Source organism: Macaca fascicularis, chromosome 14 (assembly GCF_037993035.2).
Source record: "Macaca fascicularis isolate 582-1 chromosome 14, T2T-MFA8v1.1".
Lineage (NCBI taxonomy): Eukaryota > Metazoa > Chordata > Mammalia > Primates > Cercopithecidae > Macaca > Macaca fascicularis.
Window position 1 is genome coordinate 16,603,652 of NC_088388.1, and position 22,367 is coordinate 16,626,018.

The 22,367-nt window shown below is 39.4% G+C and overlaps 1 protein-coding gene across 3 annotated transcripts in view; it reads right to left on the bottom strand.

Moving 5' to 3' along the window:
* Positions 1 to 5,212: 5,212 nt before the first annotated feature.
* The window catches only part of LOC102145943 (fatty acid desaturase 2-like protein FADS2B), a 58,154-nt gene continuing 40,999 nt past the window's right edge, over positions 5,213 to 22,367 (bottom strand). For all 3 annotated transcript variants that reach the window (XM_074013601.1, XM_045371855.2, XM_005577877.4), the window contains 8 exons: positions 20,510 to 20,635; positions 17,406 to 17,466; positions 11,556 to 11,632; positions 11,263 to 11,360; positions 10,164 to 10,260; positions 9,343 to 9,422; positions 7,203 to 7,328; positions 5,213 to 5,826 (listed from right to left, as the gene is read on the bottom strand). In XM_074013601.1, the coding sequence (XP_073869702.1) occupies positions 5,775 to 5,826; positions 7,203 to 7,328; positions 9,343 to 9,422; positions 10,164 to 10,260; positions 11,263 to 11,360; positions 11,556 to 11,632; positions 17,406 to 17,466; positions 20,510 to 20,635 (717 nt within the window). In that variant the 3' untranslated portion in view covers positions 5,213 to 5,774. The remainder of the gene's footprint in view (positions 5,827 to 7,202; positions 7,329 to 9,342; positions 9,423 to 10,163; positions 10,261 to 11,262; positions 11,361 to 11,555; positions 11,633 to 17,405; positions 17,467 to 20,509; positions 20,636 to 22,367) is intronic.

The following is a 22,367-nucleotide window of genomic DNA, read 5'->3' on the forward strand; positions in this document are numbered from 1 at the left end:
GCGCGATCTTGGCTCACTACAAGCTCTGCCTCCTGGGTTCACACCATTCTTCTGCCAAAGCCTCCCGAGTAGCTGGGACTACAGGTGCCCGCTACCACGCCTGGCTAATTTTTTTGTATTTTTAGTAGAGATGGGGTTTCACTGTGTTAGCCAGGATGGTCTCGATCTCCTGACCTTGTGATCCGCCCATCTCAGCCTCCCAAAGTGCTGGGATTACAAGCGTGAGCCACCGCGCCCGGCCTCAAACTTTCATAAACAGTTCTGGGAAAGAAAACATAACCGAGTATATCTCTGCCTTCAATAGAGCTCGAGTTTAATTTCCTATGCATTGTGCACTTTTAGGATTGTACCAGAAGTGTTTCTGACTAGCAAGAAAGCAGACAAGATCATCCTTTATTTACACCGACTAGGCAACAAATATTATATTATACACCATTGGTAAGATTGCCAACAATAAGAATTGTGCACTCACATGGTTAATCAGAAGTTTGGATAACCAGAATCTCGGCTTTCTACTACCTGCCCCACAGCCTCTGAGATCTGCAGGCGGGTACCAGGGGATTAATTACAGTCAAAGGTGCAAGATGACTCATGGATGTTACTTGTTGCAACAGGAGAAATCATTTTTTCATTTGTGACTCATACGCCTCTCATAAGCCTCTGAGGAAAGGTACTCTGTCATTGTTAAAATGATTCAGTGTCTTTCCATCCCATAGGTCTCGGTGACTCTGTGGCCTTTCATGCTTTTTGTGGATTTAGGATGGGAAGAACTCTCATTATAGAACATCAGTAACTATAATGTGAATGGGTGTTGCCAGCTTATAAAACCATTCCATTTGTCTTACTTCACATAATTGTCACAATCATCCTATGATGCACATACGCCAGGAAATATTGTGCATCACAGCTATACAAATGTGGGGATTGAGGTACAGAGCGTGTAAGTGACATGGCCAAGTTCACTGTAGGATACTAAGTTAATAAACTGAAATTAGAGTCTAGACTTCTGACTTCGAATCCAGGCACTCTTACTTGATGTCCAACTAAAAATGCCGGCAAATTCTCACTACCTAATTCTGTCAAGAAGAGTAAAGTTTTAGAGAAAACAGGATCAGGGAAAGTCATATGAAGATAGCTATAAAGATGATGAATTTTTCCTGGCTTGAGTTTATGCCACTTCCTTGTGATAGCTGTAAAGAAGATGAATTTTCCCTGGCTTGAATATATGCCACTTTCTTGTCTTTTACTTTGGATTTCCTGGCATGGGAATTAAAGAGCATTGACTGTGGAGTCAGATATTCCTGGGTCTGAAACTCTACTCTACCAGTTTCTACCTGCAACTTCAGGCAAATTGCTTGGCTTCCTTAAGCCTCAGGTTTTATATCTAAAAAAATGAAGTTAATTACAGTACCTATGCCCAATGGGCCTGTTTTGAAGATTAAATGGAATAATGCCCATGAAGGGTATATATCAGTACTTATTGATGGTAGATCCTTATAAATATTGGTGAGAATTTTATCTAGCAATCCTACTTCTGGATATTTATCAAAAAAATTGAAATCAGAATCTCAGAGATATATTAGCATTCTCATGTTCATTGCAACATCATTCACGATAGGCACAGTGAGGAAAGAATCTAAATATCCATCAATGGGTAAATGAATTAAAGATGTGGTATATACATACAATGGGATATTATTCAGCTTTAAGAAAAAAGGAAATCTTATAATAGCAACAATATAAATTAACCTTAAAGGCTGTATGACTCTCTTTACATGAGGTATCTAAAATAGTCAAACTCACAGAAAGAAAAAATAGAATGGTGGTTGCTAGGGACTGGAGGAAGGGGAAATGGGAAGTGCCAATCAACAGGTATAAAATTTCAGTTATGCAAGAGGAATAATTTCTAGAGATCGACTTCGCAATATTGTGCCTATAGAAAACAATATTGTATTGTACACTTAAAAATGTTAATAGGATAGATGTCATAATAAGTGTTTTTACCATGATAAAATTAAAAAAAAAATCAAAATTAGAATATGGAATTATTCTCATATATTTAATTAAATTTATCTATCTAATTGGAAGAAATTACATAAACATATTTTTGGAATCAGAAAATTCTTGCAATAAGAAAACATTAAATGGTTTTCTAGGTAAACAGTATAAGCTTAAGGTACAGACATAAAAATGAAGGAGCAGGAGAAGTTTCTTTTGGTGAGCTGTTAAACAAAAGGATAGATTTCCATGAGAGAGGCCAAGGAGGACATTTTTTTCTGTAGCCTCTTAGAATTAGCATCCATCCATCCATTCATTTCTTTCTCCATTTAGCATATCTTTACTGAGTGTCTCTAACATGTCAAGAAATCCTTGCTTCATGGATATTGCAGGCTAGAAAGGGAGACAAACAAATTAACACACCACATAAATTAATGTAAAATTATATCCACTGTAATTGCTACAGAGTATATCACAGGAAGCCTTGACTTAGTGAGGAAGCACTCTGGGATAGTGGGTAAAGCTATACTGAGACGTGATAATAGTGCTGAGATCTGAAAGTGAGTGGCAGATTGACCAAGTGAGATGGAGTGAGAGCAAGAGAGTTGACAAAATGGTTCAGCCATTGGGATCAGGAGCAAAGAGCCTGTGGCAGAAAAGAGTGTGAAGACCTGAAGAGAGCCAGTGGGCTGAAACAGAGATAGCAAGAGCCAGAGTGGTACAAGGTGGGTAGTGGCCATGGGGCAGTCTTGGGGTTTGGACTTTATTCCAAGAGTCATAGGAATCCATTGAAGAGTTTCAGATAGGGCTATAACATAACTGCCAGGAGTCACTTAGTGGAAAGAGACATGAGCCTGGTTGATGAAGCCACTTTCATTCCTATGCCCATAAAGTGGAGCCCTATAGCCTGAAGGTTAGAAATAAAATGACCTGCAGGATCAGTCATCTGAATTAACTCAGTGCTCAGTGGTATTCAAAGCTGTGAAAGCAGTAGGCTTTGGTTCTCCTCCTCTGGAAAGTGTATTGAATAAACAATAAAAATATGGCTAATGCTTCACCAAGTGTAAATGCCAGTCACCACAGGGTGAGAGAGAGACAACAGTTGAGACAGTGAATTCAGAAAAATGATGATTTTAATTAACTAACAACCTACTAAGCAAATTAAAATTTACCTTACTGATACATTTTCATTCTTACCTAGCACCTTTCCCCTACTGTGATCCTCCTTTTGGTGTTTACTATTCTCTTTCTTCTCTTTATCACGTTACTATATATTTATGAATCCTTAAACAACACATGGTTGAGTTTGTACATTTTTGTAAACCATAGAAATACAAAGGATCATAAGAGCCTACTGTGAACAACTATGCACAAACGAATTGAGTAACCTAGAATATATGGATAAATTCCTAGAAACATACAACCTACCAAGACTGAATCATGAAGAAAGAAAACCTGAACAGGTCAATAATGATTACAGTAAAGCAGTAATCAAAAACCTCCCAGCAAAGAAGAGCCCAGAATAGGATAGTCTAGCACCTTTTTTGAATTTTGAATTTTATTTATTTATTTATTTATTTGAGAGACAGAATCTCTTTAAAAAAAAAAACAAAACTCTAGTTGCTCAAAAAAATCTCTATGTTGCCCAAGTTGGTATTGAACATCTGGACTCAAGAGATCCTCCTGCCTTGGCCTCCCAAATGTTGAGATTACAAATGTGAGTCTGACCCAAGCACCTTTTTTGATTTCATGTTTCCTTATATAATCTGTCTAAATATCCCAACTTTCTTCAAAATACACAGTAATCAAGTATGTTTGGAGATTTACAAAGTGGGCTATTTTTAACACTGAGTGGGGAACACGTTTGAGATAGTAAATTTGCCCAAGGAGAGTCGAGTTGCTATTTCTAAGTAATCAGGAGAACAAGCAGTGCTTAAGAGTCTCTGGTTTGGACCAGGGGAGACAGAAAAAGCCAACCACTGAGCCCACTCCCACTTATAACCCTGAACTGAGGCAGGAGAAATCATCTGAAATCCACCAGCAGGAGGAATATGGGCACTTGCCTGCCTATTATGAAGAGCCATGAAGTCAAAATAGCTTTTTATTCTTTTCGTCTCCTCCCCAACTTTCCTATTTGATATTAGCCATTATCATTTTAATAATGCCTCTTCCTCCCAGACAACCAGTTTTTGTTTTCCTAACTTTGACATGTGTGGCTAAGTCCCCAGGAGCTATGAGTGATTTAATGTGTTATTTTCTAGTAGGGATTTAATTGAGAAACAAACAAAGCTAAAAGAGTATTTTGCAGAGCTTGGAGTAAGGGAATGAATATATACTGGTAGAATTTCAGGCAACAGCTAATCCAGTAGCACCGACTTGCTTGGAGCTGGGGAAGAAAGCTTGCATTATTGTGCTTTCTGCAGCTAAGGTAACCTTTAATAAAAGTTTAGACACTACAGATCAGCATGTTACTAAGAGTGTCCACTTATCCTTCTAGCACTAAAACCCTCTCTTGTGAGAGAGAAAGCCCTCTTGTTCTAAGACATGCTTACTTTGGTGTCAAACTTGAAAACTGCCTTATCAATGCCTGGAGTTTCCTTTAGAGAAAACAGAACTCTTTCTTTCATCCGGGTAACTCAATTACAAAGTACAGTAGTTCTGCATGGTGGGTAGGGAGTAGGCAACAAAATCTTATACTTAAAACACAGTCTAGGCCGGGCGCGGTGGCTCAAGCTTGTAATCCCAGCACTTTGGGAGGCCGAGACGGGCGGATCACGAGGTCAGGAGATCGAGACCATCCTGGTTAACACGGTGAAACCCCGTCTTTACTAAAAAATACAAAAAACTAGCCGGCCGAGGTGGCGGACGCCTGTAGTCCCAGCTACTCGGGAGGCAGAGGCAGGAGAATGGCGTGAACCTGGGAGGCGGAGCTTGCAGTGAGCTGAGATCCGGCCACTGCACTCCAGCCTGGGTGACAGCGCGAGACTCTGTCTCAAAAAAAAAAAAAAAAAAAACACAGTCTATTCTTTAGTGAAACACAACACGTCTTTAAATACAGAACATTAACCTGCTTGATCTGTTGCTATTAGGACTAGATGTAGGAAGTTCTTTTAAGATATTTCATAGATATTTTAATTTGTCTACTTGGAAAGAAAATGTATATATACATTAATGACACATATGCAGTTACAATAATGAAGATCTGAAGTCAATATTGAAATATTTGAAGAAATTTTAATGTTAATTATATTCAGTTTTTAAAGAAAAAGAAGTTCACACATATGAAAAGAAATAAGTAAAAAACGTTTGTGCTTCAAGAGGAACTTCTTACACATATGATTATTTTCTAAGAGCAATTGCACTAATTTCCAAAGTACCCTGTTAGATGGCTCTCTTGGCCAACTTCTCCCTTTGTCCACTTCATCCATAAAACTTTTGCCTGGTTCTTGTACTTCTGACCCTTGACTGAGATGATCTGACTAAGGTCTATTGGGAGGACTGAGTTTAAGGTTCTAGTGAAAAAACAAAAATTTTGGGCTCTGTTTCCCTTTTATAACCCTGGTCAATGTCATCTTGTGTTTCCTAGGTTGTTACTTGCAAAGAAGACTTTTAGGGAAGGGGTTATCACATGTGCTTGGGATTCATATTCCTAGAACAGCACAGTCAGGTATACCAATGGTGATAACTAATTCCCAGTTAAGCAGGGAAGAGCTCCTACACATGCACCAACCCTCATCAGAGATGCAATTACATGTGTATCAAGGCTACATTTGGCATCATGTTTCATAGTAAGCATCCACCCAGAGGGCTGCAGATTTCTTCAAGGCTCTGTGGAAGGAATAAACAAGATCATCAGGAGGTGAGACTGTAATGTTAAGAAAGCTCTTAAATGGAATTTGCTCCTCTGCCTGGTTCAGAACAATGTTGTCATTTTCAGCTACATCTGATAAATGTCATCCTCTGTTGACCAATTCTGTTGACTGAATTGTTTTTAGCAGGTGAATTCACCTTTCCTTTATGGAGAACATTGAGATTTTCTTTCATTTTATTCTTTTCTGAGCCTATATACCTGTAAATCCACCCATCCTATATTTATCTATCAACCCTATTTTATAATATGGAGGACATTTTTCTAGGCTTTGGTGGTACAGCAATAAGTAGGGTAGATGTGAGTCCTGTCCACATGAAATTCCTAGTCTAGCTTGGGAGATACATATTAAATAATTTATTACCCAATATGTTATTTGAATACAATTGTGATAAACTTCACAAATGAAGAGAACCAGGTGCTGCAAGAGCAGGCGACTAATTTAGTTTTGGGGTCAGAGGAGATGGACATGAGGAAAAGGCATTTGAATTGAGCCTTGGAGAAAGAATGGCAATTGACAAGATGATGTCAAGGGAGGTGGAGGTTTGGGGGAACATTCCAGGCAGAAGAAAAAGTGGCAAAAGGATAAGACAACTAGGGAAGGGAGTTTCATGGCAACTTAAGGTAGGCCAATTGCACTAATTTCTGGAGGAAATTATCTGGGGGACAGAGAAAGAGGAGTGTGGTGGAGAGTCTGAAGCTGGAGCACTGGTCAGGGATCAGATCAGATCAGGCCTGGCCTTGTTGGCCTCATTTGAGATTTTTTTTTTTTTTTTTCAATCCTAAACTAAAGAGAAAGTTATTAAGCCCAGATTACTGGTTGTTAATTTAACCAGCACAACATTCTTTAGGAAATTGTATGTGAATGCCTAAGGATAAGTATGGATTTTCAGTTTCTGCATGCCTCACTACTCTTAATTAATCACCCCAGCCTGAGCTGCACATTTATACCCCACTGGACCCTGCAGGCTTCTAAATTTGTAGCACTGGACCAGATGATCTGACAGTTCCTCCCACTACTTAAATTCTAACACATGTAGGAAGCTCTGTGGGGGATAGAAAGGCAAATAATATACAGCCTTGATTTTAAGAAATTTGAAATTTAGTAGGACAGTAAAGCATTTTCACTAAGCTGTACCTATAGGTAAAAGGTCAGCATTATCATTATTTTGTTGTTGTTGATACGGTTCCCTATGGTGCCGCGTATCCACACTGAGCACACAGATGACCCTTAATAAATGATTGTTAAATGAATGATTCATAAGCCACTGAATAGTCTGGGGAGTGGCAGTAAAGACAAATGAGAGCTGTGAGCCAAGAGAAATTATGTTATTACCTGACAATATCTCCAAACGCCCTCAACATGGGTTTATTCACATACTGCAATCCATGCTTGGCACACAGTGACCTCACCAGAGGCGCCACTTTGTGATAATTATGGCGTGGCATTGTGGGGAACAGACTGGAGAAAGATACAAGGGATATAAAATTTAGACCTAAAGAAAAACTCTGAGTTTTCTTCCTTCTGTTACCAAATAAAACTATATCAGCAATGCAGACCCAACCTTGACCTTGCACAATACGGCTGTTCTGGGAAGTTAAAAACCTGCTGCCAAAATATCCTTATTTCTTAACACCTCTGCAAGCCAAGTGGGTGGTGAATGTTTGGGAAATGCTAACAAAGTAAATGTTATCTTCATTGAATATGTTTATATTTTGCCATGTCAAATGAAGGTATGGATTGTCTATCACTTTGAATTACCTAGGGGAGCTGAAGATACCCCTGTCCCCCATCTCTGTCTCTGTCTTTGTCTCTCTCTTTCTCTCTATCCATCTGATATGGTTTGACTGTACCCCCACCCAAATCTCAACTTGAATTGTATCTCCCATATTCCCACGTGTTGTGGGAGGGACCCAGGGGAAGGTAATTGAGTCATGGGGACCAGTCTTTCCCCTGCTATTCTCATGATAGTGAATAAGTCTCATGAGACCTGATGGGTTTATCAGGGGTTCCTGCTTTTCTTCTTCCTCATTTTCTCCTGCTTCTTCCTCATTGTCTCTTGCCACTGCCATGTAAGAAGTGCCTTTTGCCTCCCGCCATGATTCTGAGTCCTCCCCAGCCATTTGGAACTGTAATTCCAATTAAACGTCATTTTCTTCCCAGTCTCGGGTATGACTTTATCAGCAGTGTGAAAACAGACTAATACAGTAAATTGGAACCGGAAGTGGGATGTTGCTGAAAAGATACCTCAAAATGTGGAAATGACTTTGGAACTGGGTAACAGGCAGAGGTTGGAACGGTTTGGATGGCTCAGAATAAGACAGGAAAATGTGGGAAAGTTTGGAACTTCCTAGAGACTTATCGAATGGCTTTGCCCAAAATGCTGATAATGATATGGACAAAAAGGTCCAGGCTGAGGTGGTCTCAGATGAAGATGAGGAACTTATTGGGAACTGGAGTAAAGGTGACTCTTGTTATGTTTTAGCAAAGAGACTAGGCGGAGGTTCCCAAACACCATCTAACTCCTATCCCATGAACAGATGAATATTCAATAAGTTCTAGTCATGGCATATAGCAAAAAGTCCTGGGATAGGAATAAGGAGTGAGGAGATATGGATTTTTATTTAAGATTTTCCACTAATCACCCAGGTGACTTTCCTGGGTTTTAACTTAATCTTTGATAAAATGTGAATAATAGTCCTTCCTTGTTTTGCTGAGACTTTTAAGAACTAACATGAAGGAAAGGATGAGAAAATTAAATGAGCAGGTGTAAGAGCTCTTTCCTTCTCTGACTATCCAAAATATGGCTTAGGTAAAGAGGATGTGGACAGTCTCTCCCTTGAATATTCTGGAGATCAACTCTCCAAGTGTTACCATTTTCTCTTTATTTTATGGCCACCTAACTGACTCATTGGCAAAGTATTGCCAATACCATTTGAATATTGCGTCAGGGAATGGGTTTTATCATTGATTATTTTATAACTTCAGATCTAAAGAGATAGATATTTAAATTAAATTTCAACACAACTTGGTTACCCACTTCTCAAGCCTGCAGGTATCTGAAAATGGAATCACAGGCACTTTTCCAAGATTTCACTCTATTTACTCACAATCTTTCTTTCCTTTCTTCCTTCCTTCCTTCCTTCCTTCCTTCCTTCCTTCCTTCCTTCCTTCCTTCCTTCTTCTTTCTTTCTTTCCTTTCTTTCCTTCCTTCCTTTCTTTCTCTCTCTCTTGTTTTCTTTCTCTCCTTCCTTCCTTCCTTCCTTCCTTCCTTCCTTCCTTCCTTCTTTCTTTCTTTTCTTCCTTCCTTCCATCCTTCCTTCCCTTTCTTCCCCATCATTGCTAATAGAAAGATAGCAGCCTGTAGAAAATGCTGGTTCTCTGAGACCTTGAGCCTAGGGCCTGATCTGGATTATATATGGGGATGTTATAAGTGACTGCACTTGCCCTACTAAGGACTATTCTTGTTACTCACTGGTGCTCAATTTGGAAGTTCAGGTGCCCAGTGAACCAGTCATTGAAAAAGGACTGTTCAATATTACAGGTGGCCAAGACCTGCAAAGAAAAAGCTTATATTAGTTATAAATGAGCCCAAGTGTCAAACAAAGAAAATATTTGAGACCACCTTTGCAAAATTATGACAGTAAGATAAATCTGACATAGTTGACTACATCTTGCTTCTGATCTCCAAGCTGTCCTTTGTAATTCCTGGGTGTAGGCTAAGCTGACTTTGGGAGGAACTTATTTTGTAGTTTAACCTTAAAGCAAGGATGATAGTAGCCCTTCCCAAAACTAAACTGCTTTTGTATAACTAATAAAAGGCCATAATGTTAGGATTGTGAGAGGGGCCTGAATTCTAATAAGATGGAGGCATAGTTTCTATAATTCTTTACTGCTCAGGAGTCATGCGGCCAGAGATGACAGGATTTGTGACTTTCCCAATTGTGCGTGTCGATAACATCACTATTATAGAACCTAAGATTAATTTTTTGAGATGTTTTTCAGACTGTCCCCACTTGGACCCATGCATGACTCATGACTTGATGGGTTCTGTGGCCCCACCCAAAGGTGGACTGGGAACATTCTCCACACCCCTATAATTTCTTCCCCAACTGTCAACTAGCACCCATTTCCTAGCCCTCTTCCCATCAAATTGTCCATTGATACAGTTTGCCTGTGTCTGCACTCAAATCTCATCTTGAATTGTAATCCCCATAATCCCCGTGTGTCAAGGGAGGGACCGGGTTCTAAATCAGTGTGGTTAGAAAGATTCTCCCCGAGGAACTCCATCATTACCTGAGTGCTGAGCCAGTCTCGGTTCTCCTCTGTGCTCATTCTCATTGGTATGTGGCTCATCTGGGTAACATATGCAATCCAAGGACTTTCAAGAAACCTTTTGGAGGAATAAAAGGAGGAAGTGATGACTGTTTAGGGTGTTTCAGTAGCAAGCACTGGGCTTGCATAACCCCTGGTAGAGCTGGTTGAGCACTGGAGGAAATGAAAGAGACTCAAAGTTTCCAGTAAAATGGTGATCTTTCTTTTTCTTCTCTGAAAGACCTTTATATCAAGAGATGACATACTAAGCATTCAGCCACATGACTGCCAAATGTATGGGAGCAGAACCTCTAAAGTTTTCTGTAGCTCTAGTGCAAAGATCAAAACCACTAGGGAAATTTAAGGGCACATGCAAACTGGTTGACAGCCTGGGCTTTGTCGTCAGATAAGAGCTGGATTCAAGTTCTGTTTCGGCACTGGCCTTGGCTCTTACTTGCTCTTATATGCCCTTGGGCCTATGATTTAATCTCCTTAAACTTCAGTTCCTTTAGCAGAAAAATGAGCATGATACTATCTACACTGCAGCATTGTGTGAGGATTACATCAAATAAGATAAAGCATGTAAAGCCTTTAACAAAGTGTCTGATGCATAGTAGCTATCATTATTCTTATAATTATTTAGGACTTAGAATAACTTGACAACAGAATGAGGGAGGATTACATTGGAAAATTGGGAGGACTATTCAAACAAAAAATGCATTGGGAAAACCTCTAGTCATAAAATAACTTAAAAAAAAATTCCTTCCCTGTCATTCTTTGGTAGGGATTACTATGTCTACCTAGATTACAGTTTTAAGGATTTAGGATTCAATTGAAATGCTTCCTTTAAGAATCCAGGACGTGGGTAAAAATGGGGATTGGGCAAAATTTTTTGCAAAGGGCTCGTCTTATTCAACTATTTGAACTAATTTTTTTCACATTTGCTTAAAAACACCTCAGCTGCAAGAAATGGGGCATGATGTCATAATCTAATCTGTTTTAAAACTGATGACAAATAGCTCTGATGGGGAAGGATCTGACGAGGATCATTTGGATTACCGAAATAAAATAGTATTCTTACTTGACCAAATAGATGAGCAACACAGTCCCAAAGATTCCATAGTATGGGCCAAATGTGATGAAATATCGGATGTAAAAGCTGCTAACCCAGGCGATGTCCTGCAGAGAAAAGCACTTGAAAGTTATACACCCTGAACATGATTTCATTTCTGCTTCATTGGCTTGGGGTCCCTTCACGTTCTGGCTGAATCTTATGCCTTGTTATTCAAGGAAGCTATATCTGGAGAGGACACAGCATTTTCATTTTCCCTCTTCTACTTGGTCTAGTTTCAGAGAATGAGCCACATTACTCACCACCCAATATCTTCGAAGGTACATCACTTGCATAGATTGCAGGTTGAAATATACTGGCATAAGCAGTGGGAGCCCAACTGAAATAGAACAAAAAATGATGCTGAATAAATAAACAGAATGTGTTCATGTGTATTTAATGTTTAGCTCCCACGTAGAAGTGAGAACATGCAGTGTTGGGTTTTCTGTTCCTGCGTTAGTTCACCTAGGATAATGGCCTCCATCTCCATCCATATTGCTGCAAAGGACATTATCTTATTCTTTTGAATGGATGTGTAGTATTCCATGGTGTATACGTACCACATTTTATCTAAGCAGTCTACTATTGATGTGCCTTTAGGCTGATTCCGTGTCTTAGCTATTGTGAGTAGTGATGCCTCCTGAGACACACAATTTATCTGTATAACAAACGTGCACATGTACCCTTGAAACTAAAATAAAAGTAAAAAGAGGAAAATCACCTGTAATCTTACTACCCAAATATTACCATAAACATTTTGAATATAGATATATTAATATATGTTCTAAAAATTGCTATTATGCTACCTATAGTACTGTTTGGTACACTACCTTTAAAAATAAAGCATATCCTGACCATCTTCCCATTTCTCTAAATATTTTCCAGCATCCTTTTTTTTTTTATTATACTTTAAGTTCTGGAATACATGTGCAGAAGGTGCAGGTTTGTTACATAGGTCTACACGTGCCTTGGTGGTTTGCTGCACCCATCAACCCATCATCTATCTACATTAGGTTGTTCTCCTAATGTTATCCCTCCTCTAACCCCCAACCCACCAACAGCCCCTGGTGTGTGATGTTCCCCTTCCTGTGTCCGTGTGTTCTCATTGTTTAACTCCCACTTATGAGTGAGAACATGCGGTGTTTGGTTTTCTGTTCCTGTGTTAGTTTGCTGAGAATGATGGTTTCCCGCTTCATCCATGTCCCTGCAAAGGACATGAACTCATCCATTTTTATGACTGCATAGCTTTCCATGGTATATATGTGCCACATTTTCTTTATTCAGTCTAACATTAATGGGCATTTGGGTTGGTTCCAAGTCTTTGCTATTTTGAATAGTGTTGCAATAAACATATGTGTGCATGTGTCTTTATAGCAGAATGATTTATAATCCTTTGGGTATATCCCCAGTAATGGGATTGCTGGGTCAAATGGTATTTCTGGTTCTACATCCTTGAGGAATCACCACACTGTCTTCCACAATGATTGAGCTAATTTACACTCCCACCAACAGTATAAAAGCATTTCTATTTCTCCACATCCTCTCCAGCATCTGTTTTTTCCTGCCTTTTTAATGATCACCATTCTAACTGGCATGAGATGGTATCATATTGTGGTTTTCATTTACATTTCTCTAATGACCAGTGATTATGAGTTTTTTTTCATATGTTTGTTGGCTGCATAAATGTCTTCTTTTGAGAAGTGTCTGTTCATATCCTTTGCCCACTTTTTGATGGGGTTGCTTGTTTTTTTCTTGTAAATTTGTTTAAGTTCCTTATAGATTCTGGATATTAGCCCCTTGTCAGATGGCTAGATTAAATAAATTTTCTCCCATTCTGTAGGTTGCCTGTTCACTCTGATGATAGTTTCTTTTGCTCTGCAGATGCTCTTTAGTTTAATTAGATCCCATTTGTCTATTTTGGCTTTTGTTGCCATAGCTTTTGGTGTTTTAGTCATGAAGTCTTTGCCCATGCCTATGTCCTGAATTGTTTTGCCTAGGTTTTCCTCTAGGGTATTTATGGTTTTAGGTCTTATGTTTAAGTCTTTAGTCCATCTTGAGTTAATTTTTTATAAGGTATAAGGAAGGGGTCTAGTTTCAGTTTTCTGCATATGACTAGTCAGTTTTCCCAACACCATTTATCAAATAGGGAATCCTTTCCCCACTGCTTGTTTTTGTCAGGTTTGTCAAAGATCAGAAGGTTGTAGATGTGTGGCATTATTTCTTAGGCCTCTATTCTGTTCCATTGGTCTATATATCTGTTTTGGTACCAGTACCACGCTGTTTTGGTTACTGTAGTATAGTTTGGTATACTTGTAGTATAGTTTGAAGTCAGGTAGCATGATACCTTCAGTTTTGTTCTTTTTGCTTAGGATTGTCTTGGCTATATGGGCTTTTTTTTTTGGTTCCGTATGAAATTTAAAGTAGTTTTTTCTAATTCTGTAAAGAAAGTCAATGGTACCTTGATGGGGATAGCATTGAATCTACACATTACTTTGGGCAATATGGCCATTTTTATGATATTGATTCTTCCTATTCTTGAGCATGGTATATTTTTACATTTGTTTGTGTCCTTCTTTATTTCCTTGAGCAGTGCTTTGTAGTTCTACTTGAAATGATCCTTTATGTTCCTTGTAAGTTGTATTCCTAGGTATTTTCTTATCTTTGTAACAGTTGTGAATGAGAGTTCACTCATGATTTGGCTTTCTGTTTGTCTATTATTGGTGTATAGGAATGCTTGTGGTTTTTGTATATTGATTTTGTATCCTGAGACTTTGCTGAAGTTGCTTATCAGTTTAAGGAGATTTTGGGCTGAGATGATGGGGTTTTCTAAATATACAATCATGTCATCTGCAAACAGAGACAATTTGACTTCCTCTGTTCCTATTTGAATATGCTTTATTTCTTTCTCTTGCTTGAATGCCCTGGCCAGAAACTTCCAATACTATGTTAAATAGGAGTGGTGAGAGAGGTTGTCTTGTGCCAGTTTTCAAAGGGAATGCTTCCAGCTTTTGCCCATTCAGTATGATATTGGCTGTGTGTTTGTCGTTAATATCTCTTATTATTTTGAGATACTTTCCATTAATACCTAGATTATTGAGAGTTTTTTTTAGCATAAAGGGGTGTTGAATTTTACTGAAGACCTTTTCTGCATCAATTGAGACAGTCATGTGGTTTTTGTCATTGGTTCTGCTTATGTGATGGATTACATTTATTTATTTGTGTATGTTGAACCAGCCTTGAATTCCAACTTAATTGTGGTGAATAAGCTTTTTGATGTGCTGCTGGATTTGGTTTGCCAGTATTTTAGTAAGGATTTTTCGCATTGATGTTCATCAGGGGTACTGGCCTAAAATCTCATTTTGTTGTTCTGTCTCTCCCTGTTTTTGGTATTAGGATGATCCACAATCTGTTTTGTGATTACTGTGTTGTATTTTTATAACGTACTTAATACATTTATTTAATAAATCCAGTAAATGTATTAATTTAAAAATGTGACCCCAGTGCAAGTGAGCAGGAGTCTATCTCCTTAATGCAGCATTCCTGGAATGCTGGCCCCAAGGAAAGATGCAAGTGGAGATCCACAGCCCCATCCTGGACTGCAATGGACATTTCAAGTCTAAAAGACGGGGCTAAGAATTAGATCAGTAGCTCCAGGTTCAAGCTGCCTCAAAGAAGCTAGGAAAGCTTGGGAGATTTGAGTCATTTTTGAGGAAGGCATCCCTGAACAGCTTCTGCTACCAGCTTTCAAGTGTTTTCAAGTTCCTTGGAGTCCTTCAGTCTCCCTGGATCTTTGGGATTTAGCCCCATTATAGTGTGTTGAGGTGTCAGAGATGAAGAAGGTATACTCGTTTCCTGGTCAGAGTTATTTACCTGCCTTTCCCCCAGCATCACTGAGGCTTCCCAGGCACAGAGGATCCTTAAGGAGATCCTCTGGCTTTTGACAAAGGCTGTCTGCCTGGTCAAACTTTGGTTAGGATCCTTTGAGCCCTCTTCTCAACTAGGCCTCATCCTTGGCCTACGAGAATTGCAGACTCTCAGCACAAATGATTTCATCCACTCTCCACACGAAGAAACTTGAACGAACGCTAGCATAGTTCCTCAAAGCTCAAGGCTATCTCTCTGGGATAATCCCAGCATCCTTGAAGTTTTTACCTGAGAAAGCTCAGGGCTGCCAAAATAATTTACTGTTTATTCTGGCCAGTGTCTGACTATAGGCACCTGACACCCCTTTTTATAGAGCATTTACTTTAGGACACTGACAATTATAAATCCTTTGTGTCTTCTTTTGAGATGTAGCTTCTACACTCCAGAAATGTATTTCTCAAGGGCCTGGTAACAATCCCTTTGAAATGTAGTCATCAAGAAGGATGGGGCTCTTATCCGTCAGTCTGTTTGGGAGGATAGGAGCCTACCTTTAATAAGTACCAGTTAGCAGACACAGACAGTCTGGACAAATCTTACCAACCAGCTCCTCCACCCCCACCCCATCTCCCAGTGTCTTTCAGTACTTTTCCTTTAGCATGCTCCAGCATTTAAAAAGCCTCTCTCTCACTTTTGCGTCAGGAGAATTAAGCTCGGTTTATGGTGAAATCTCTCTCCCCTAGTGCGATAGCCTGAATAGGATTTGTCTTGCTGCCTTTAACAACTGTCTGGTTTTGTTTCTTTTTGACAGTTTGAGTACGACTCATTTGTACCCGAGATGTTAAGCTAGCATTTGCTGGGAAAGGCCACAATAAAGCAGCTCTTGGTGGTGGTAGGGTGGTTTGTGAAGTGGGCATTTTGCAGTGAATTCACACCATTCCCTCATTTCTCATAAGGTAAGGGCATATTGTCCCACTTCAGACAGGGGAGGGAAACACATGTTTCTCAGGAGAGTTCAGAGAAGAAACTCCAACAGGGTTTTCTTTTGCAGACACACATCTAGTCAGGCTGGGAATCAGCTACCTTTTAAAAATGGGGCACCAATGTCCTCATTCCTCTTTTAGGTTTTGCAAGAGCAGCGGGGCAGGTGACGAGTGCAGGATGGGGAAGGCTGAATTCCCACTGTAGAGGATCCAGCAGTGATGGTCGACCTCACACTTCAAAAAATTTGCCCCCTGCTATCTTCCTCTGACATGATAGGGGTGGCCATTTGTGGCCTACATGTGGGCAAGTCAGATCATCGCAACTATGTTTCTCAAGCCCAGCACTGCTGACAATTTGGGTGAGATGATTATTTTTATGAGGGGCTTCCTTTGCATCGCAGAATGTTTAGCAGCATCCCTGGCTTCTATCCACTGACTGCCAATACCTTCCCTCCTCCTCTGTTGCGATAACCAAAAAAATGTCTTTTGACATTGCCCCTGGGAGGCAAAATTGCTCTGGTTGAGAACAACTGGACTACAGGAAATGTTTGGTTCTTTCCCTGATTTTGGTTTATTCCCCAGATACATGTTTTAGTTGGGCAGATTTGGGGGTTTCTTGAAAGCTTTTTTTGTGAGCTGCTATGAGTTTGATATTGGTTAAGAGCAGTCTTTGCTTATAATGTTCTTTTACTGGTATCAGATTTACGCAGCTACCTGTATTTTCCTTCAAACTTGACCCACATGCCCACACTCAGATATATATGTCTCATGCCTTCCCACAGCTATATGCAGGTCATGGGAGCAGACAGCTTTCTTCACACAAGAGCACTGCAGGTGCCCTTTGTTCCCCGGCCTCTCCATTTCTGGTGTCACACTGTCTATGCTTCAGATTTATCTCCCCATCTCTACTTCCTCCCTACCCAAACACCATTATTCTTTTCTCTTGATAGATGTTTGGTCTTTCCAGAATGACAGTCCTAGATGCAGGTCCCTTGACTGGGAGCCTGGCTTCCCTCCCTCATTGGGTATCTCCCTCCCTCCCCATCCAACTCTCAGAGTGACGAGGTGCTGTTTAAAAAGGCTGTTTATTTTTCCATCTCCCTTTGCAGCTTTCCACCCCAGGGAGTCTGAAATAAGACATGCTGCTTTGCTCAATAGCAATAGGACGTGGGCTGGTCTCTGTGAGAGCATTCCAATTATGACTTCTGCCTTGACAAGTACTTGCTTCAAGGAAATGGGATATAAGGAATGTGGCTCTGGGAGACTCACCCATGTAGAAGTACAGGTGCTGCTTTTCATAGTTGATGTATTTGATTTTCTTCTTGCCGTACTGAATGGAGAGAGAATAAAACAAAAATAAGAGACCATACTTCTGGTCATCACACTCAAGGATGCATGTGTATGTGTGTGTGTGTATGTGTGTGTGTGCGCATGCTTGTGTGTGTGTGTGTCTAAAATCATTATGGAAAGAGCCATCTGATCAGTGTTCATTAGCTTTCAAGTCTGAGGCACTAGAAGAACCAGAACCAGGATGGGAGGAAGAAATATTGTGGCGTCGTCTTGCTTTCATTATATGTGGGTAATTCTATCACAAATGGAATATTCCACTGGACTGTGGGAATCGTATCATTTTTTTGTTCCTGTGGGAATCATTTTGAATTTTTTTTCTCTTTATGTGAGGTGGAATGCTCACTGAAATGGGACATTTCTGAGTTTTTCTTGTGCTTCTTCAACTATGGCATTTAGGATTCTGCTCCATATTCATTCATTCATCCAACAGATGTGTGATTGATTCATCACAGTCAAGAATTTTCTTTTAAATTCATTCATCCAAAAGATACTAAATGGTAATACGATAAAATATATAGTCATGGCCCCTCCTATCTGTCTCATCTTTCTTCTTTTATGTTCTCATCATGGAAGTCACACTATCATTTATTATTTTAGCCCATGATGATAGTACATATAATACTTATTATACATTATATAATTACTATATAATAATATAATTATAATATTACATTCACTACTGAGAATTTGATTCATTTTCTAGGAGTCTCCTTAATCTGGCATATATTCAGGGCACAAAGGCAGCAAACGCTTTGAAAGGAGGATAGAAGTAATGGTTCTATCTCTAGTATCTAGCAGACACTCAATAAATGTTTATTAAAGGAATTAATGAATAAATGATAATTCACACTCACTCTGTATTTTTGCCTATGTTCATTCAGTTAAAACTCTGGGCAGTGTTTGACTCTTGCTTTCTCCTTTCCTTTGATATCTTTCCTCCTATGTATAGATTTCTTGTATTTGGATTGTGTAGTTGGTCCTTCCTTCTCTTATTGTCCAAAATTATAAGAAATATCATAGTGATAAGGTAGTAATAGCTATTTGCAGTTATTCCTAAACCTTTAAACATTTTAGTAGCAGGAAACATGGTAAACGGACTAGTTGGAAGTGTGTGGGAGTGAACAAACCATAATGGACAGATTGTGAGTATCACCTCAAAGTAGGATTCTGTCTTCCAGGATATAAGCACAGGACATAGAAGTATTAATAAATGCTTGCTGAAGAAACTTAACATTTGAATAAAGTGTTAGAAAGGCAGACAGTAAAGAAGGAAGAAAGGAAAAGCCCAGGGCTGATTAGAAATGCTTTTGATGTGAAAGTACTGAATTTTAGAGTTTAAATAAATAATTTTAAATAACGTCTTGTGCAGTAGCTTTGAAATTATATTACATAGAACTCTAAGGTTTTAGGGATATCCCAGGAGCAGCTTGAGAACTTGGAGAGTAACCTCTATTGTTTGTGAAGAGGTAGCCTGTGTACTGAAAATAGCTCTACAGAAGGCATGTCTGAACTCAAGCTGCTTCACGAACTTCCCTGAGACAAACTCCCTTGCTCTGTAGGAGGAAGGGGAGATATGAGGGGACAATTGGAGAAATGAATACTTTACAATTCTAATGATGATCATAGAAATCCACAAACATCAGGGAAGTCCAATGTGTTTGCGGAATCATTGTCAAAAGCAACTGATTTGTGATCACATCACCAAGAATTTTTTCAAAGCAAGAGACCTTGTTTGCTCTTTCAGCTAGGGAAAAGTGTGAGTCTCCCAAATATGAAAAAAACTACTTTCAAAAAGTTGCACAATTTTTGGTTAATGGACCAGACAGGCAACAACTGAGGAGGCTACACCGTTTTATTTTTATAAAACTCCTAGTTTTTCTAGGAGATAGCAACCTCTTCCCAAGTACCTGACTCTCAGGTACTTCACTTGAAGGGAGGCACTTTTCTTTGGTTATCCTTATACCTCCTTTGCTTAAGAAAGACTCCCTCCTCACTTTGAGAGGCTGAGGCGGGCGGATCACAAGGTCAGGAGATCAAGACCATCCTGGCTAACACGGTGAAATCTCACCTCTACTAAAAAAGAATATAAAAAATTAGCTGGGAGTGGTGGCGGGCACCTGTAGTCCCAGTTACTCGGGAGGCTGAGGTAGGAGAATGGCATGAACTCAGGAGGTGGAGCTTGCAGTGAGCCGAGATTGTGCCACTGTACTCCAGCCTGGGTGACAGAGCGAAACTCTGTCTCAAAAAAAAAAAAAAAAAAAAGAAAGACTCCCTCCTAAAAATCTTGGTAATTGATGTTGTCCTTTACATGATGGTTTCAAGTTGAAGTTTTAACAAGTAATCATTAACTGAGAAATTCTGAAGATGACTTCCCCCCACTTTTTCTGTTGTTTAAGAAGCTCAAATTAAAGGTGAGACCTCTAGCTCTCTTCCATGGCATTTGGGCTGTAGTTCATGTATAAATGCACCAAAATGGACATGAAGGAAATATAACAGTGTAAAGTCTTCTAACTGGGCTAGAATTAGTTGAGATAACTAGGTACGTGAATGTACGTGACCTAGTGCTTATTGAATATATTGACCTATATTCTCTCAGTGAATGTTTCTCCACGCCCTGTTTAAACCTCAGACGGTCATTGCAACCTCAGTCATCTGGTTCCATGATCTAACACTGGCTTGTATTGCCTCAGAGAAAATGACAGGCACTGGGCAGGGACCCATCTGTCACTGAGATTGCTCAAACAGAGTAATGTGGATTCCCATATTTCCTGCTGTGGGAGGTTGGACTGGATGATCTTTAAGGTCATAGACTTAAAGGTTACGACTCTAAATGCCCTCGTATTCTTACAGCCCCAGATTCAGTTATTTCAAATCTATATTTTGAGCCTAAAAGAAGGAGAAATGTTCTCAGATTGTGTGTGAAGCCAGAATTTCTGGCTTGATTTTTCCAAGGCAAGGCTGTAAGCCTTTCCAGGAACCACTTCCAGGAACATTTCCCCAGTGCTCAAGATTTCTAAGTGTACCTTGACAGGCTGTGAATCTCCGAGCAGAAAAAGTGGGCCCATGTCAATATCCGGGTCTTTGGGGTAGATGTTCGGCTTTACGTGATGTTGAAAGTGCCGGTAATTCCACCAGTTTGCTGACAGGCCCTGAGGAGAAGAGAGGGCTCGTTACTTGAAATAATTCTTTCCTGAAATACCCTTCACTCTCAGAGTTTTCTGCATGCATCCCCAAAGTCAAAATAAGACATCTGAGTTTCTCTAGCTTGCCTCCACTGCTGAGTCACAGCATGACTCATCGGACAGAGGCACTCATAGCTTACAAAGAAATAAATCTCTGATCCAGAAACTCAATTTTAGGCTAAAAGTCTTGGTAATGAAAATCATAAAAGCTGGTTGAAAAGAAATGTTTTCCCATCCTTCTCTTATTTGATCTTCATTAAAAAAAAAAAGCTGAAGGTAGGTGGGGCAGAGAGAATTGTTTCTATTTTACATATAAAGAAGACTTAGCTCCGAGACTTTAATTAGTTCTGGGGAAAAAGAAGCAGCCCCAGGTATCTTACTTCAATGAGTGTTTCAAAGAATCAAGGATCTGAAGTGATCTCCTTGGGGGGCTTGGCTCAGATCCTTGCATGTCTCGGTTTCAATGCTCTCATACAAAAATAAATGAGAATAAAAAGACTTTAGCTGATGCCAAGCTTGAGTCACCTCTGATTAGGTTGTTTGTGATTTTTTTTTTTTTTAACCATAGAAAGTCTGAAATTTTAATAGAGCAAATAATTTGGAGGCACATCAACCTGGTTACATATACTGGATGTATAAATACTGCTGCATGTTTTGGGCAAGTCACCCAACCTCTTTGAGGCTCAGTTCTATCTCCGGTAAATAACATAAGCACATTTACTTCCGTGGGTGGTCTGGGGAGTTATGAGATGACGTATGTAAAATGTTGGCATGCTGGGATATTCAGTTTTTCCTCCTTTATGTTAATCATTTACAGAAGAATGAGCAGCAGTAGTAGTTTTTTATTGCATATTTGACATAGCTTAGCAAGCAGTCTATGCATGTTCTAGTCCGCTCTGTCCAATGCAATAGCCATTAGCACATGTGGCTATTGAGCAACTGAGCACTTGAAAAGCGACCGAATAAAGACAAGCCATAAGCATAAAACACCTACTGGATTTTGAAGATTCAGTATGAAAAAAGGAATGTAAAATAGTTCATCAATAATTTTTACATTGATTACATGTTGAAATAATACTATTTTGAATATATGTGGAGTAATAAAGTTACCTTTTAAATATGACTATTAGAAAATTTGAAATGCAAGTGTCATTTTAACGTGGTGCATTGTATTTCTGTAGGAGCATGCTGGTCTGGACACCAAACATCTGTAGTAGAAGGGGATGGCTCTTTATTTGAATATCTGTGAGCATTAGCATTGTGTTTCCATAGTCTTCTTTGCAGTTGTTTCTTAGCAACCCCCATCTCATTCCCAATTAACATTCCCTAACCTTCTTGCAACCCTCCAGCCTGAGTCTATATCCTGAATCATATGCCTGAATGGGGACTTTCCAAATATATATATATATGTGTGTGTGTGTGTGTGTGTGTGTGTATACATGTGTGTGTGTATATATATGTGTGTGTGTGTACATATATATATATATGGATCTCTGTCTCTCCTCCCCACCCAGAAGGGGGGGGACAGAAATTGTTAAGTATAGTTTGTGACACGTTGAGCTTGAGTATCATGAAATATCATATATACATGATATATATGTGATATATATATATATTTTATATATATATATGGATAGTTCATGATGCTTAAGCCTCAACATGTCACAAACTATACTTAACAATTTCTGTCCCCCCTTCT